The 15207-nt window shown below is 36.0% G+C and overlaps 5 protein-coding genes across 5 annotated transcripts; 2 read left to right on the forward strand and 3 right to left on the reverse strand.

Annotated features, from left to right (window-relative positions):
- Positions 1-2163: 2163 nt before the first annotated feature.
- BDF20DRAFT_836988 (E2F/DP family winged-helix DNA-binding domain-containing protein) lies at positions 2164-3051 on the forward strand (the record flags this gene model as incomplete). The annotated part of the gene is made up of 1 exon (XM_053079002.1): positions 2164-3051. One exon carries the CDS (start codon positions 2164-2166, stop codon positions 3049-3051), a length of 888 nt encoding a protein of 295 aa, XP_052935088.1.
- Positions 3052-5572: 2521 nt separating this feature from the next.
- Positions 5573-6219, forward strand: BDF20DRAFT_906824 (calcineurin subunit B; the record flags this gene model as incomplete). Its single annotated transcript, XM_053083309.1, has 3 exons — positions 5573-5591; positions 5675-5911; positions 5984-6219. The coding sequence occupies 3 exons, from the start codon at positions 5573-5575 to the stop codon at positions 6217-6219; spliced, it is 492 nt and encodes a 163-aa protein (XP_052935089.1).
- A 120-nt stretch (positions 6220-6339) lies between these two features.
- On the reverse strand, positions 6340-6981 carry BDF20DRAFT_836990 (uncharacterized protein; the record flags this gene model as incomplete). The annotated part of the gene is made up of 3 exons (XM_053079003.1): positions 6340-6558; positions 6615-6756; positions 6818-6981. 3 exons carry the CDS (start codon positions 6979-6981, stop codon positions 6340-6342), a joined length of 525 nt encoding a protein of 174 aa, XP_052935090.1.
- A 225-nt stretch (positions 6982-7206) lies between these two features.
- BDF20DRAFT_879626 (uncharacterized protein) lies at positions 7207-10187 on the reverse strand. The gene is made up of 3 exons (XM_053081571.1): positions 9997-10187; positions 8162-9926; positions 7207-8089 (listed from the first exon to the last, which is right to left on the reverse strand). The coding sequence occupies exons 1-3, from the start codon at positions 10060-10062 to the stop codon at positions 7278-7280; spliced, it is 2643 nt and encodes an 880-aa protein (XP_052935091.1). The 5' UTR covers positions 10063-10187; the 3' UTR covers positions 7207-7277.
- Positions 10188-13049: 2862 nt separating this feature from the next.
- On the reverse strand, positions 13050-15080 carry BDF20DRAFT_906826 (Cullin; the record flags this gene model as incomplete). Its single annotated transcript, XM_053083310.1, has 6 exons — positions 13050-13271; positions 13358-13968; positions 14049-14529; positions 14601-14670; positions 14739-14842; positions 14931-15080. 6 exons carry the CDS (start codon positions 15078-15080, stop codon positions 13050-13052), a joined length of 1638 nt encoding a protein of 545 aa, XP_052935092.1.
- Positions 15081-15207: the final 127 nt, after the last annotated feature.

Here is a 15207-nt window from a genome sequence, read left to right on the forward strand (position 1 = left end):
ACTGAATACAAAATCGTGGATTTGCCGGTATTGATAAAATTTAAGTGGAGGACTGTTTAATGGCTGCTTACAATGATTCATAACAGTAAAGAATATTGGTGGTTATTTCATCGCTTTTCAGTGACGAAGGAGGCTAGTTTTGATGATAAAGAGCTTTGAAAACAGCAAAGGATAAGTTAAACTCCACTTTTAACTCATAATGCAGGCTCTTAGGAGCTAGTTGTTGTGAATTTATTTGAGCTATACTACCCATGCCATTTAAGTGCCATGCAAGAGCTTATTAGTAGTAATCATCTACAACAATATGTCACTATTATTGGTTGATGCTCGTAATTGTAGTTAACAACGCGACTGATATCTTAGGCTAAAATGAGCAGGGAAAGTTAGTAACTTTCTTATTAAAGACTAGCAAAACGTTGATGCTTTCAGATAGATGTATGTACAAACGATTATTACGAATTGATCAATGATCGTAGGTAGTCTGCGGGATAATTGTATTTTAATAGTGGAAATTCTTATTAAGTAAACACCACTACTGAAACGTCTGTCTCTCAACGTATACGGAGCTGTTGTTGAGGAGATACGAAACGAGCCCGCATGAAGGCGATTATTTACTTTCAGAAATATTGTACGTCTTTAATGGCAAATAATCCATTTTCTCAATTGACTCTGTTTTATTTTGAAAAACGGCAAATATAGACAAAATTTCTCCGTGCAATACATAATAGAGGGTCTCGTATGTAGGAGTATCTACATGTTGGGGATGTATATATTTGACCATCTTAAGACTTGTTTCATTGTTTGAAAGCTAAAAAGATCTAGCTTCTTTGTGTACATTAGATAGAAATGTTCTTTCTTCATATGATACTCTTCTAATGACCATGAAAAGCCAAATTTAGTATTCCCGCCTTTTTTCGTGTTTATATTCAATATGTAAATAAAAAATGGCGGGTAACCTTTTCCTTTTCTTGAGAAAACTTACAATTTTTTTTATACATACACGTACACATATATTTACCAAAGCTTACATACAGATTTATCTCTTCCTATTCTGTGTAAAAGCCCCTCATAATAACTATAAATTTGAAGCCGTTTAACTTTTTCAAGTTCCATTATGACAATAAATTCTATCTTGTTATACTCAAACATGAGCGTTTTTGTCAAATCATCATCATCTTGTGTGAACCTTAAAATATATCACTCATTCTCAATTTAGTCTTTCCGCTTTCCGAAACGATCAAGGGTCCTGTTTTTTATGTGCACACATAGAGTATTTTGTTGACTGAACCTGTGGTTTGTACAAACTTTCACAAAAGAAACAGAGGTCGTGCGTGCACACGCATTCCATTATATAAGCTTCGACTTTCATATAAAAAAAGCCACTTGAAAACCTTATCGTTCTTAGTTTATATAAATTACACTTTTTCCGCGAAAATAAACATGAACACAAGAAGAAGATAAGAAAGAGACAGTCCTTATTGTATATAAATATTGTCTGAGTGTTAGGTGCTATATAAATGACACGCATCTTAGATTGATAGAATATCAATTTATAGTCTTTCTTTTTCTTTCATTCTATTTCTTTTTTAACCTACGAGCGCATACACACTCTTTACAAAGATATACTATCTTTTTAGATACTTCTCTCTTTTCCACTTTATTTAGTATACAGAAGAACTTGCCTTTTTACAGTATCTCAACATGACAATATTACTACCCTCAACAGTCTCTACTATCAAGCTACCACCTCTGCAATTACCACCTGTTTTTGCTGTTGCCTCTACTTCAACAAATAATAAGGATGGCAGCAGTTTTGTCTCGTGCCATTCAATGATTTATTCTCCTTGTGACGATGAACAGCAATATAGGGCAAAAAACCAGATGATGGCAACAGCGGGTACCTTGCTACCTCCTATTATGACAGCCAGCATTTCGATACCAAATTCTTCTTCAACGAGAACTACGGCTAGTAGCAGCAGCAGTAGTAGTGGTAGTAGTAGCAGCAGCAGTAGTAGTTCCAGCAGTACTAGTACTCTTTTTTCATCTTCTCCACCTTATTGTTCTTCTTCATCGTCTGTTTCATCCACGTCTTCATCATCTTTTCCATCTTCACCTGATTCAATTTCCGGTATATCGTTTCCACATCCATTCAATTACCATCAAATGACCACTGTTACTGCCGAAACAAATGATGACAAGGATTTCAACAGTCCCAAACGTAAGAAAAAGGGTTCTATTCAGTCTCTTTTGAATTCAGGCTCAGAGCTACTTGCGTTGGAAAAGGAAGACATTATGAATGGCTATTATTATAATCGTAACGGCAACGCTATTGGCAACAACAATAACAAAAACAAAAGCATTGTAACACCAAAGAAGAAAAAGTTGAAAAGAAGCAATTCTCCTAGTGTCCGAAATAACAACAATAAACAACAACAACAACAACAACAACAACAACAACAACAACAACAACAAAACCGACCCATTAAAGGTTTACGATTATTCTCAAAGCAAGTTTGTGACAAAGTAGCAGAGAAGGGTATTACTACTCACAATGAAGTTGCAGACGAAATGGCTGCTGAATACGCAGCATCTGCAACTGCAACTGTCGATCAAAAAAACGTAAGACGTAGAGTATATGACGCTTTGAATGTATTGATGGCTTTGGATATCATTGCTAAAGATAGAAAGCAAATCAGGTGGCTCGGTATAAATAAACCCTCATCAACCAATGGCACTTACTATGATATTGAACAAAAAATAAAAAAAGAGGAGGAGCGTCAGCAGAGATTAAAGCAGTCTATTCAGAGCTCCAAAGCAGTATTAGACGGCACAGTAAAGAGACTTGCGCATTTAGAAACATTAGTCAACAGAAATCAACAGTATCATCATTCGCAGCACAAGGCTTTTCTGCGGCTACCATTTTTCTTGATTTCTTCAGATCAGCCTATTCAAACTACTAATTACAATGAAAAGGAAGCCTCTCTCAACATTAACTCCAATTCATGGACGATCTATCAAGATACAGATTTACTAACAAACTTATGGCCTTAACCTTATCATGAAATGAAGAGATTGAAAAATGCTATTACTTTGTACACACAGATTTACAATCCTTTAATTATGTATATATCTTCTCATTTGTATGTATTTATTTTACACAAGTACGTTCTTTAACACTAAGGATTCTATTTAACCCATTTATAACGCGTAAATAATTAGTTCCAGTATATATCTATATCTTTTATGTTCATATCGCCTAACAGCAATTTTCTTGTTTACACTTTCTTCATATGCCTCAAAATTTTTCTAAATAATAAACTTTTCTACGTACATATGTGTCTTCTTATTAGGGTTACAACTTATTAAGCTACAGAGACTCACGGAATGATTTAAAACTCTGCTTGATACTAGACCAAAATGCTTTATAGTAAAAAAAAAGAACAGGGCGGCAGAGCTCTTACTATATCGTTATCTATGTCTATAGCAAAGCATTTTCTTGGCACATTACTAAATGTATTTGCTTCGTCGTGCGGTTAAGTTTAACTTTTCATTAATAGTGCAACTTCATAATATGGTAGGCTCTTTAGAAACACTGAGAAAGGGTTAGGATTTAGCTAAACACTATTTATTCGATTTTGAAATCCCATCAAACTGTTCGGTTGACCCATGTTCAGTCAATTGATATATATGAATACGTTCTTCAGCATGAGAGTAATCATTCACGACAGCCGAAATCAAGTGGAAAAGCTTTCGTGGACGAAAAGTCTCCTTTGAACATGTGCCAAACATCTCCATAAATGGCTCAAAGAAGTACCTCCAGATAGGCGTGATCGCACGTTACAAAGCGAAAGAGGCGAAAAAGAAAAAATATTGACAATAGACGTAGCTACGGTATCGACCATGAAGTTGATTTGAGCTAACTACTCAATTACACACAGACTGTTTTATAGACTTTTTCGTTCTGGACTAACTATTGCTTAATTAGAAACTTGCATAGGAGCGTTTCAAAGCGGCAACAAAAGGAAAGATACCGCTAGTGGTGTACTGAAGCTTAAAGCATGGTGTAGTAAATAGAGGCTTAAAAAATTTTAGGGCAAAGTAAGGCAAGAACAAGTATGTTTGCTCATGATCGACGAGTTTAAAACATCAATAAGATTAATTGCTTGGTAAATGCCGAACAGTAATAACCTATCCTCTTTTTACTCTAACCTTAGTCCATCAAAGCCTACAAGATGGACAACCTAGAAAATTTCTGGAACCGTGCTCAGATGGCAAAGAAAAAAAAAGAAAAAAATAAATTATGACGGATATATCAGCAAGTGCCTGGGCGGTTTATGGAAGACCTACCCCGTTATGCTGTCAATCTTAAAGCGCCACAGTGAACATGGCTGACTCTGTCCAAAAAATTCTACAAGAGTAAGTCTACTGTTACCAAAATAATACATCCAGAATTTCATCTCAAGTGTCTGTTCTGTATATTTCCTTTGACCCTCTCTGAATCTAATACAAGAAAACCATATTTTAGTAGTCTGCTTCCTTTTCCCTTCATTAATGAGAAGAGAGTGTGTGTGTCAATATCTGCAATAACAATAGGATGGCAATCTACTCATACTTAACTTCGCTATAAACTTGCTCACAAATTGCCTTGCATATTTCACATTTTGAAACTGTTCGAAAGACCATCTACTCTAATAGTCCCGTCGACTTCTTCTTGTATGCAATTTTCACTAACTTTTGATCCACCATCAGCAAAACAATTGTATTACCAGCTTTTTCTCATAGTAACGGTGATGAGCTCTGAATATGGAATGTAAATAATAGAAACACCACTAATCTTGACATTGAACGAAACAAGGTTAACTTGTCTTCGCTATTATAATACCAACCCCTGATGCCGTTGTAAACGAATGAGACGATGCTGTTATTACTGTTGTGAAGGTTTTTGACTTCTTGTTGTTTGAAGTTTCTTGTGACATCAATTATGATTTTAGGTTACGGTAAGATTGGTGTATCAAAGGAAAAATGATAATAAGAATACAACACGTTCAATGACGTATTGAGACAATTTTCAACTGCATAAAACTCTTTTTTTTTTGTTCCTATTCATATCTGCATTCCTGTGATACTGATTACTATAGTTGAACCAACGTTTAAGAGTTCAATTTTTTTCAAGAAAAGTAGTGAGAGTTCGTAAGAGTTAAGTCTGGTTGTTTGATCACTTTAAGTGGACAAATGACTGTGGTATATTATCTTCTTGTTCGAACAGGTTGCCGTTATGTTTGATAATATAATTATACTTAAACTTCATCTATAAGGTATAGCTACATTATAATACGCTGTATGCGCTATTTCAGCTATATTTACTTCGCGTATTATAGCTTGAAACGAGACATCCTACTTCCGTTCAGGAAGCTCCATCACTGTTTAGTCATTGAATCTCAGTAAATCTCAGTTTTACTTTGACGAAAAATAAAAAACCCAAATTCATTCAACCTGGCGAGCTTTTGTGTTATAACACATTTCATTTAAGCAATTACTCAAAATGGGTCAAAATGGATCACAGCTGGAAGACATGGTGAATTCTTCAAACTGTATGCACTTATTATTGACGGTCCTTACAGGACATTCTTGTTATTGAAGCAACGCCTAATGATATGTATACTTTTGCTATTAGTCTCTGCGGAAGAAATTCAACGTTTATACAAACGTTTTATGAAATTGGACAAAGATAACTCTGGTTCAATCGACAAAGAGGAATTTTTATCGATTCCCCAAATAGCCAACAATCCGTTGGCATCGCGGATGATTGCCATTTTCGATGAAGACGGAGGCGGGGATGTCGATTTTCACGAATTTATCAAGGGTTTGAGCGCTTTCAGTGCCCGTGGTAACAAAAGGGAAAAACTCGGTTGTAAAGTGCATAAATAAAAAAATCCATAATCTGCGGATAGAGTTGGTATCTAATGGTGACTTTTTTTATTAGTTGCTTTTAAGGTATATGATATGGATAGGGATGGATATATTTCAAATGGTGAGCTTTTCTTAGTGCTAAAGATGATGGTTGGGAACAATTTGAAGGATAACCAATTACAACAAATCGTCGATAAAACAATCATGGAAGCCGATAAAGACGGAGATGGTCGTATCAGTTTCGACGAATTCTTAGTTATGGTTGAAAATACTGATGTAGCGAAGCAAATGACTTTGGAGACATTCTAATATACTTAATTATTCTCAGTATATATTCATTTATTAACCCATATCACTTCCGCATACATCCTTCATGCATTTACATAAGCCATCTAATTTAAACTCGAGAATCCCTTATTATATGTACAACTATGTTTTGGTATGGTATTCTATTAATGCTTTTTCTACATTCCCATCGTCATCATACACTAAAACACCTTGTTTCCAAGCTCCATATTTTAAGCCGACCTGCTTGTTGAATTCATATTCACGAGCTATATCTTCTGCGTTCCCTTTCCAATCCTTATATAATTGAAGGTTTTGACGTCCGATCAGTCGAATACATTTGACACGTAAGTCATTGGTAGACTTATTCATGAGTTAGTAGCGGTTTTATTATATACAATCCTTAACGTATAACTTACCCATTTGGGTAATAGCTCTTTTGATATCTCTCCAAAGTGTCCAATTCCGTACTTTTCAATTCCTTCAATCAGAAGGTTCTTTTCAACGTCTGTCCATTTGCGAGCTTCTTCTTGTTTGGCCCCCTTGGGAGGGCGAAAATAGCTAAAACGATTATAAGTGTTTCCGATGGTTTTGTAACGGCCCAGTAAAATTCTGAACTCACTCTTGATTAAGGGTGCCGTCTGCAAAGATCATTTTTTTGGTAATCTCAAACTCTGGACGAATGCAAAACTTCAGCCGAATCTGCTTGACCCATTCTTGTTTTTCTTTTACTGCTATGGCATCAGGATCCAGGTTGCTTTGCTTAGAATGATCGGTCACTTCCATGCTCGATTGACATTGATCCTGAATTATCGAGTTAAAAGACTGTGAGGACAGTAATTCGCGTTTTTTGAATTTTGAGCTTTGTGACGTTGGCACCCCATTGCACGCGATTCGCGCCTTAAACGAAGGTCATCCTTACATAAAATTATACGGTTAAACTTAGCAGTTATTGCGCAGATTGTCTTTTGAAAAATTGCGACTGTTACATACATTATTGTTTCTGAAATCTATATGTCACGCAACTTTATTAATAAAATACGATAATGCTTATGGATGGTGGAATAAAAGCTCTGAGAGAATCAAGCGTCTTCGTTGGCTTTCAACACCATATTTTTCAAGAACCGTTGCAAAACATGTCTCATTCTTTGCGGTGTTATTTTTGGTGAGTACTTAGCAATTCGATAATCCAAGCATCTTGTTACTATGTCTTTCGGAATAAATGAGGTGGTTGATTTATGGACAGAGGGTATTTGTTGGAAACTGCTATTATGGCCATTCATCATTAGCATATCACCAGCGTATGTATCAGAATTGCTTTCAGTAGTGACATTTGTACCATTTTCGTGAGAATTGTTACTTCCTGAATCAATGTTTTGATCTGCTGTTGATGCTCCCGAAAGGCCACTGCTTGTAGTTTGTCCTGGTAAGACAACTGACGTCGCTGGCCGGCTGTAATAAAATGATGGCGACATCCATTTTGCAAAGGAATTTTTTTGCGTAGAAGCCGAATACCAAGAAGGAGACATAGACGTACTAGGCAGAATACTATTAGCAAAAGAGGGATGGTACACTGATATCACAGAAGAGCTCTTTGATTTCTTTAGGTCGTCGTTATCGTCCTCTTCATCGTCATCCTCGTCCTCTGTTCCATTGGTACCGGTTTTGCTACCGCTGCTTGCTTTTAGTAGAGGTTTGACCGATAAGGCTGTACTCGTAACTTCAGCATTATCATTGTTATTCGGTTTCGCTGTTGCTCTTGCTGTAGATGAGGTAGAAGAAGTTGTTACTAAATGACGGTAGCTATTACGAAGAGCAAATTCAGGCGGGATTATGTCCATTGTGACTGAGCCCAGTAGATGAAGATGGCGAATTGTCTGTAAAACTTCCGCAACTATAACATAAAGAATGTTAATGCTTGCATGTAGATGGAACAATTGCCATCTAATTCCATAAACACACGTACCATAAAGATATTCGAGAAACTCGCGGTTTTTATAAACCCGTTTTCCACTAATTCTATTGATTATCTTGTCCCAAAGGTTCGTTCTTGTACTCCAATACGGCCAACCGTATTGCATTAGAACAATCATATTACCAGCCTTTTCATCCCAGCGCAAAGCCGAATCAATCGATGCCATACCGCTACGTTGTTCAGACTCGTTATCGAGGCTTACTATCAAATGCTTGATACATCTCACAACGAGTCCTTCCTGAGTTACTTTCATTAGGCCAAACTCTCTTCCCTGAAAGATATTCGCCACTGTACAGCAGTCTGCTTCGTCAGCAACAAAATCGTCTGCGCTCAACCCACTGGGAATAGGAAATACTGATAGAATAATTGCAATTTCTAAGGTTGATTGCTGTAGACTTCCAACAAGTAGATATATGATACCAATATTATATAATACACGAAAAGCAAACATGAAGGGTATATCCATATCTGTTGATAATTTACTAGTGATAGGGTTGGACAATGATGATGATGTTGCCGAGGATGCTTTGCTAGAACGATTAGGTTCGGTCTTTTCTTGTCTACGATGTACTTCAATACGGTCACATATTGTCTGAGATAATTCCAATGCCTTCGCAAGATTTCCCGGGACTGAAGGGGAAGACAATGCTAAATCACTTCTTATTAATAAAACAGCATTGTGCATATCAAAGGGTAATCTATAACCATCCACAATGCGACAAAATTCTTCTTCCCATCCCCCTAGTGTATCTAATAAGCTTTTCTGCGAAATAGTTGAGTAAGCCCAATTCCATAGTTCAACAACATGACGTAAACAATCACCAGCTTTTCCCAAAATTTGTAATGCTTCATCAACACCTTGTAAACAAAATGAATCTAACCCACGTGCTCTACCCTCCAATTCATATTGTGCTCCTGCTTCTGCTTCTGCTTCTAATTCCACTTCTATTACATCTTGTTGGCTTTTAGTGCCGTTTGGAAGAGCCGACACTGCTAATGAACTAGAATCCATCAGACGCTGACGCTTATTTGAAGAGTGCTGAAGTAAGGTGTTGCCAGTAGAATCGTCGTCCTCATACTCGCGTTCTCTCCTTCTAACAGTAGCGTCAGTTTTACCATCGTTGTCATTGTTATCATCATTATTATTGTTATTAGGCTGGAATGAGCATAAGGGTATCAAGCAAGTTTTTTGATCGCTGGTCGATGATGAGACGTCATCGGTACCACAAACATACTTATAATATCGATAACCAAACTCTACAAACTGTGAAGCTGCTACCATACATTCACACATGAACGTTGACAAGATTGATAAGTCTTCGCTTACTGGCAATGTAAATTGCTCTCGATTTTGCCCATCGTTATCGTCGTCATCTATACGTACTTGCTTTCTATGCTCCTTTAAATATTGAAATCGAATTACATATGATACATTGTCTGCAAGCTGATCCAAATTAGTATATCCACAGGCTGCCAGCATATGGCAGGTAAACCTTGTTGCTTCCTTCCACTGATGTTTTTTTATGTAAAATCGTTGGCCAAGTAATAAGAATTGTTCGAAGAGATTATATGGTAAAGTGATATAATGCTTGCTATCAGTTGATTTGATGGAAGGAACTTTCTCCTTTCGTACTAGTAATAATCGTTGTTTGCAAAGTCGAGGGAACAATTCTGTAACTAAGAGTGTGATACATTTTTGCCTTTCTTCTCCCTTTGCCCCCTGGGCGCATAGTATTAGCAGGTTGATAGCATTAATCTATAATGATAGTGCTGATTATTAAAGAGATGGCAGACACTTTTCCCTTTCTTTTTTTTTTTTATTTTACCAAATATTTGTACGCGTGCCGTGGGTATGCTTGTATGTAGTTGAACAGAACAGTAAATGCTCGCATTGAATCCTTTTCTTCTAAGCGTTCTGATATAATTTACGAAATGTCTCTTCAGTGTCTCATGTCTGTCAAAAACTATAAACAAATATCTTAACAGTAACTTACCTATTGCAAAATCAACAATACTAGATTGCAGAAGACAAGGCAGTGAAGCAAAAAAACCTAAAAATCACCGTTGGGCAATGGTTAGTCGATTGTGAATTCCTTCCAGCGAAAAAAGGTAACATACGGCTGCCATTATTATCCTCAGTTTTATTGATGTCTTCAGTAAGCTGAACTAGGTAATTTTGAAAGGTAGGATTATGCAGTCTATTGGCATGCCTATTATTATTGAGAATGTTAGAGATGCCCTTATGAAATGGGTATTTTACCAACTGTATTATTCATGCTTTGATTTACAATAGAACAAAACTTTGTATGGCTTTCTCGTAATTTCCGGAGTCAATAGATGATCGCAAGATATTGAACTTGTATTAAACGAGAAAGAACAGCAGTTGTCAGTGTTTTTAATCCAAATACTCAACTACTCTTTCTAAATGTTGAGAAATACAATACTTCGTCCTCAAAAGTGGTATTTATCAACTCCTCTGTTGTTGATGAAGGAGTGATCTTATTGCAAGGATCGTTTGTAGAGGTTCCACAGTTTTGTGACATTTGAGACAAAGATATATTTTGTGCTTGCTTTTTTAATTAGTGCAGTTATTTTATATACAGATTGTTTAAAACAGACGGAAACAGATACAAAGTGTAAAAAAAGTCTGCAAACTGTAAAGCGGCATATCAGTAAACAGCTCAAGCGAGAAGTCTTCCAAAACTGGCCTATGGGGATGTTCCAATTCATGAAGTAAAATTATCTCAGCTTGGATACCGGACGCCAAACATTGCAATGCTTTGTGGGAATCGAATTTTCGATTTCAGCATCCTCGTTGCCTTCATTTTCAAAGAAACCGGCAATGATCATTGGCATATAAACCCGTAACTCTCCTTGCTCTTCAAAATGTTTTCCACGCAGCCTTATTATGTTAAAACTTACTGAAGAGAAGTTATTGATTTATCATCAAAGCATTGTGCAGAATTAATACTAGAGTTAGTTAGTGGTGGACCATCTTGACAATACAATATTGAATTTAATTCCTCCTTAACGGATAATATAAGAACAATGACTTTCGCACTTGGTAAATCACCAGTGCATTGCTATCTTTGAGCCAACGCAATAAAAGAAACTGTAAAAAGCTTTCACATTGCGTTGTATATATCATTTTATCCGACATGAGCCCTTTTACAGCATTTCAAGTGAAGATTTATTTTTCCTTTCTATCAATGCCCAGCCTCCTTTACATTTTCATATGTACTATTCTGTGCTTGTACAATGTTTCTTACTCGCGGAGACGGGTAAAAATATCACTAAGATTGATTTTTAGAATTTCAAAGCAAATTTACGAGCCACCACTACAGCTTTTTAGACTTAGGTCCGCCTGTAAAAGTCGACTCAGTTTCGTGCTGCTCATATTAGCAGTTGTCTACCCATATAGCAATGCTGATAACCATCATGTTTTTTGCTGCATTGACATCGCGCTTCCGTATTATTTTACAAGTTCTGCAAACGAGAATACGACAGCCACGGACGGTGTTGAATGCTTCTAATGTGTCTAAGCGACCAAATGAATTCTTTTTAATCTTATTCTTATGCTTTTCTTTAACAGATCTAATTTTCTGTATAGTGAAACTTATACATGAATGGGGCTGAAAGTTACAAAAAAATGCAAACACGAATAAAAGGACCTTTTCTCCGTTTCAAAAAACTTCTTCCTTATGATATAACTTTGACAACAAAATCGCGAGAAAAGTGTTGCTGAAAAACACATTTTTAGTATTGTCAATCACCTTTTTTCGATTATCCAAAAAGGTAAACTAATGAAATGACGAATACGGTTTTAAAAAAATCTGCTCATTTTGTCTAGGAAAGAGCTGCAAGTAATCTGAATATGTATCTTGATTAAATCAGGAGTTTACCTAAATCCAAACCAGAAAAGAAACTGTCTTTTTGCCATAAATTCAAATGGATTTATACATGACTATTCAAAGAATGTATCACTGTGCTTATTTTGGTTGTCTATGGTAGGTAAACGTACGAATTATCATTACCACGTTCTAAATATTCTCTACATGATAAAGAGGAAAGTTCCTGATTAGTCATTATTCTGAACAAACACACCATTATGAGCGTATCTATTTTGCCTTCTTTACTCACTTTTCGATCAATGACTCAATGCGTCCTTTGATGTCTTGAGCCTACAAATAAGGGAGAAAAAAAGCAAACCACCAGTTGCACATATCAATATAACACAGCAGTTTTGAAAGGAGGAATAAAACAGTTAGATTTACCGTAACAGGAAACTTTAAGCTATTAGCAACCTCATTCAATAAAGAGCCATGGTCAAATGTACCCTTTGACTTCATTATTCGAACAATGACAGCATCAATTTGCTGCTCTTGCGCAAATAAAATAGTGGAGTCCAAACTAGAATTCTTTTCAATCACTTCGCTTAACGTTGCTGTCGTTAATGATAAACATTCTTCTTCTGAAGTAAATGCCTCATTGACTTGAAATTGATCAGTTGATGTGATATCATTTATAGGAGGTTCTTTTTTCAACAACTTATATTCCTTGAGTGACAACGAAACTAGCGTACGACGTAATTCAACTTCATCTATATCAAAGCAACATATACGACTTAATAACAGTGGAATAATGTTGTTAATAGCGAACCACAAATAGTGCTCAATCATCTACCTATTTGAGTGTAGTTATATATTTCTTCTAAGGTGTAAGCGGGTTTATTAGGATCGTTGAAAAGAAGTAATACGATGGTCTGCAGTAATGTAAGCGTGATCCGTTTGCTTCCCTATTGTTATTATATCAATAGCGGTGATAACAGTAAATACAGCAAGTGAGTTCAGTAGTAAAAAGACCTGGTCTGTATAAGAATCTAACTTACCAGTGGATAATGACATAAAACTTCACAAATGCTAAGGGTATTTTGCCATGTCAATATTCGTCTTTTGTATTTTCCAGTATAGAACTCATTATACACATTTTGCAGATTTTTGAATACAGGTGGTAAGTTGATTGTAGTCGGTGTATAGGATGGCCAGAAACCGTATGTGAGCAGATTAACATTCAACGTCGGCACAGATCCCTTATTTTCCATCTATTACAAATAGAGTTGTGACATAACGGTATTAGTTTTAGTTTTATGATTTCGCGTCTATACTCTTTACTACTGTATAGGCTTACGTTAAATTCTCTCATTAAATCGACCGACTTTTCTATATCTTTCACCATTCCTTCCATTTTGCCCGTGTAACCCGCTCCACATTCGTCTTTCATTTTGGCAAGCATAAATTTTTCCGCTTGCTGGCTTGATTCATTCAATAATAGTCTCTTTGCTAAATCACGCTTATATATCATTTCAAATTCATCTTTCGCGCGTATATTTTGAAATAAGAACATGCCTTTGTCCAACAATGTCTGATCAAGTGTTCTTTTGGAGTTTCGCAGAACTTGATCAATGTATTTGGCTAAAATTTTGATGACGTTGTTCTCTTTAAGATTAGAGAAATATTCAATTCCTTCTTTTAACCCTTCTACGAATAACTCATCTCCTTCGAAACTGTGATCGACCACTTCATCCACTTGTGATTCAAATTGAGATAATTTCAAAATTTTTTGCACGACGTCTTCATTGTTGGAACGAAGGATACGAGAGCCTTTCTGTTTAACATACATTGTGAAATACCTTGAACAGATATCAATCTTGTCGACTTTCTGTAATAGTCTATAGAGTAGAGATAATCTTGCATAATCGATATCCTCAATTGATTCCAACTGTAGGAAATACTGAAAGCCTTAGAACAGCGATAGAGAAAGTTGATTAGCCGAACGAAAATAATGACAAGAGCATTCTTCGTTACGCGGGTAAACTCACTCTTTTCAAGTATAGTGGTAACTCTTCTGATCAACAATTCATTTCCTACTATAGACTGTATAGATGACTTCGTGGACTTGTCTAAATAGCTTCTTATTCTTATTGTTGATTCTTGATGTAATCGACTTGCCACATGATCTAGGTAGTCAAATATGTTCATTGTCTGTATCAGATGGCTGCCTTCTTTATCATAGAACTGGCGTGTTTCGTCTAACAAGAATCTTTCGAACGCTGAATGATATAAATTTAAATCAAGTAACATTCGAATATTCCTTTGCAAAACTCCTTCATCAACAGTATTGTTTGATCTTTGTAATCGGATCATCGTTAATATACCGTTTAACACTTTTTGCCAAATTATGTCGTATTTAAGAATGTTGCTTTTAAAAATATCAATCGCCATATCCCAAATAGAGCCGTATTTCGTGTTATGCGCAAAATAAGTACGATCAAGGTACAAAAAAATACATCGTATCTGAACCTGTGAAAAGAGCAGAGAGATTAATTAAAATTGTTCCTTCTAATCCGCATTGCGCACAAGGGACTCTTTACTATCTGGTTTGTATATTTAATCCATAACGAGTACACAGTTTCGCAAAAAGCCGTATCCGTTAGAGACTCACTATACGTGTTAACAGATACAGTGTTCAGTATAATGCTACATTCTGTAGAAGTTATGATAGACATTACGTAGATAAGAGTTGCAATTGATTTTGAACATAAGCGCTAAGTTGATCATGAATCTTCTGGTACACATATGATGCTTTCTCGTACTGACAAAGTGTCTCGCATAGCTGCCAATAAGAATGTTCAACAAAAGGAAGAAATAGTATTTATGGTGAGCAAATAGACGTTATTGTCGTTCGATTGTTATGATCTAACCTGATACAAGTTTTCGGTGCTTACACCTACGGTTCCATTGGTCAGTATGCGAAGAACAACATTCTTTAATTGCTCCCAAGACTCCTTAACAAATGTATCTGAGAGTTCTGGACCAGCAACTATAGTTTTCAGATGATTAACAGGTGCCATTTACATCTTTCAATCGTAACAAGTGAAAGTTATCATTTGGTACCTCTTAAAATATGCACATTTAATTTCTTTTCCGTAAAAGTGGGCAGTTTCTGATTTTGGTCTATTTTATTTAAATAATGGGAAA

The sequence above is a fragment of the Mycotypha africana genome, assembly GCF_025528875.1.
Source record: "Mycotypha africana strain NRRL 2978 chromosome Unknown BDF20scaffold_7, whole genome shotgun sequence".
In the NCBI taxonomy this organism is placed as follows: Eukaryota; Fungi; Mucoromycota; class Mucoromycetes; order Mucorales; family Mycotyphaceae; genus Mycotypha; species Mycotypha africana.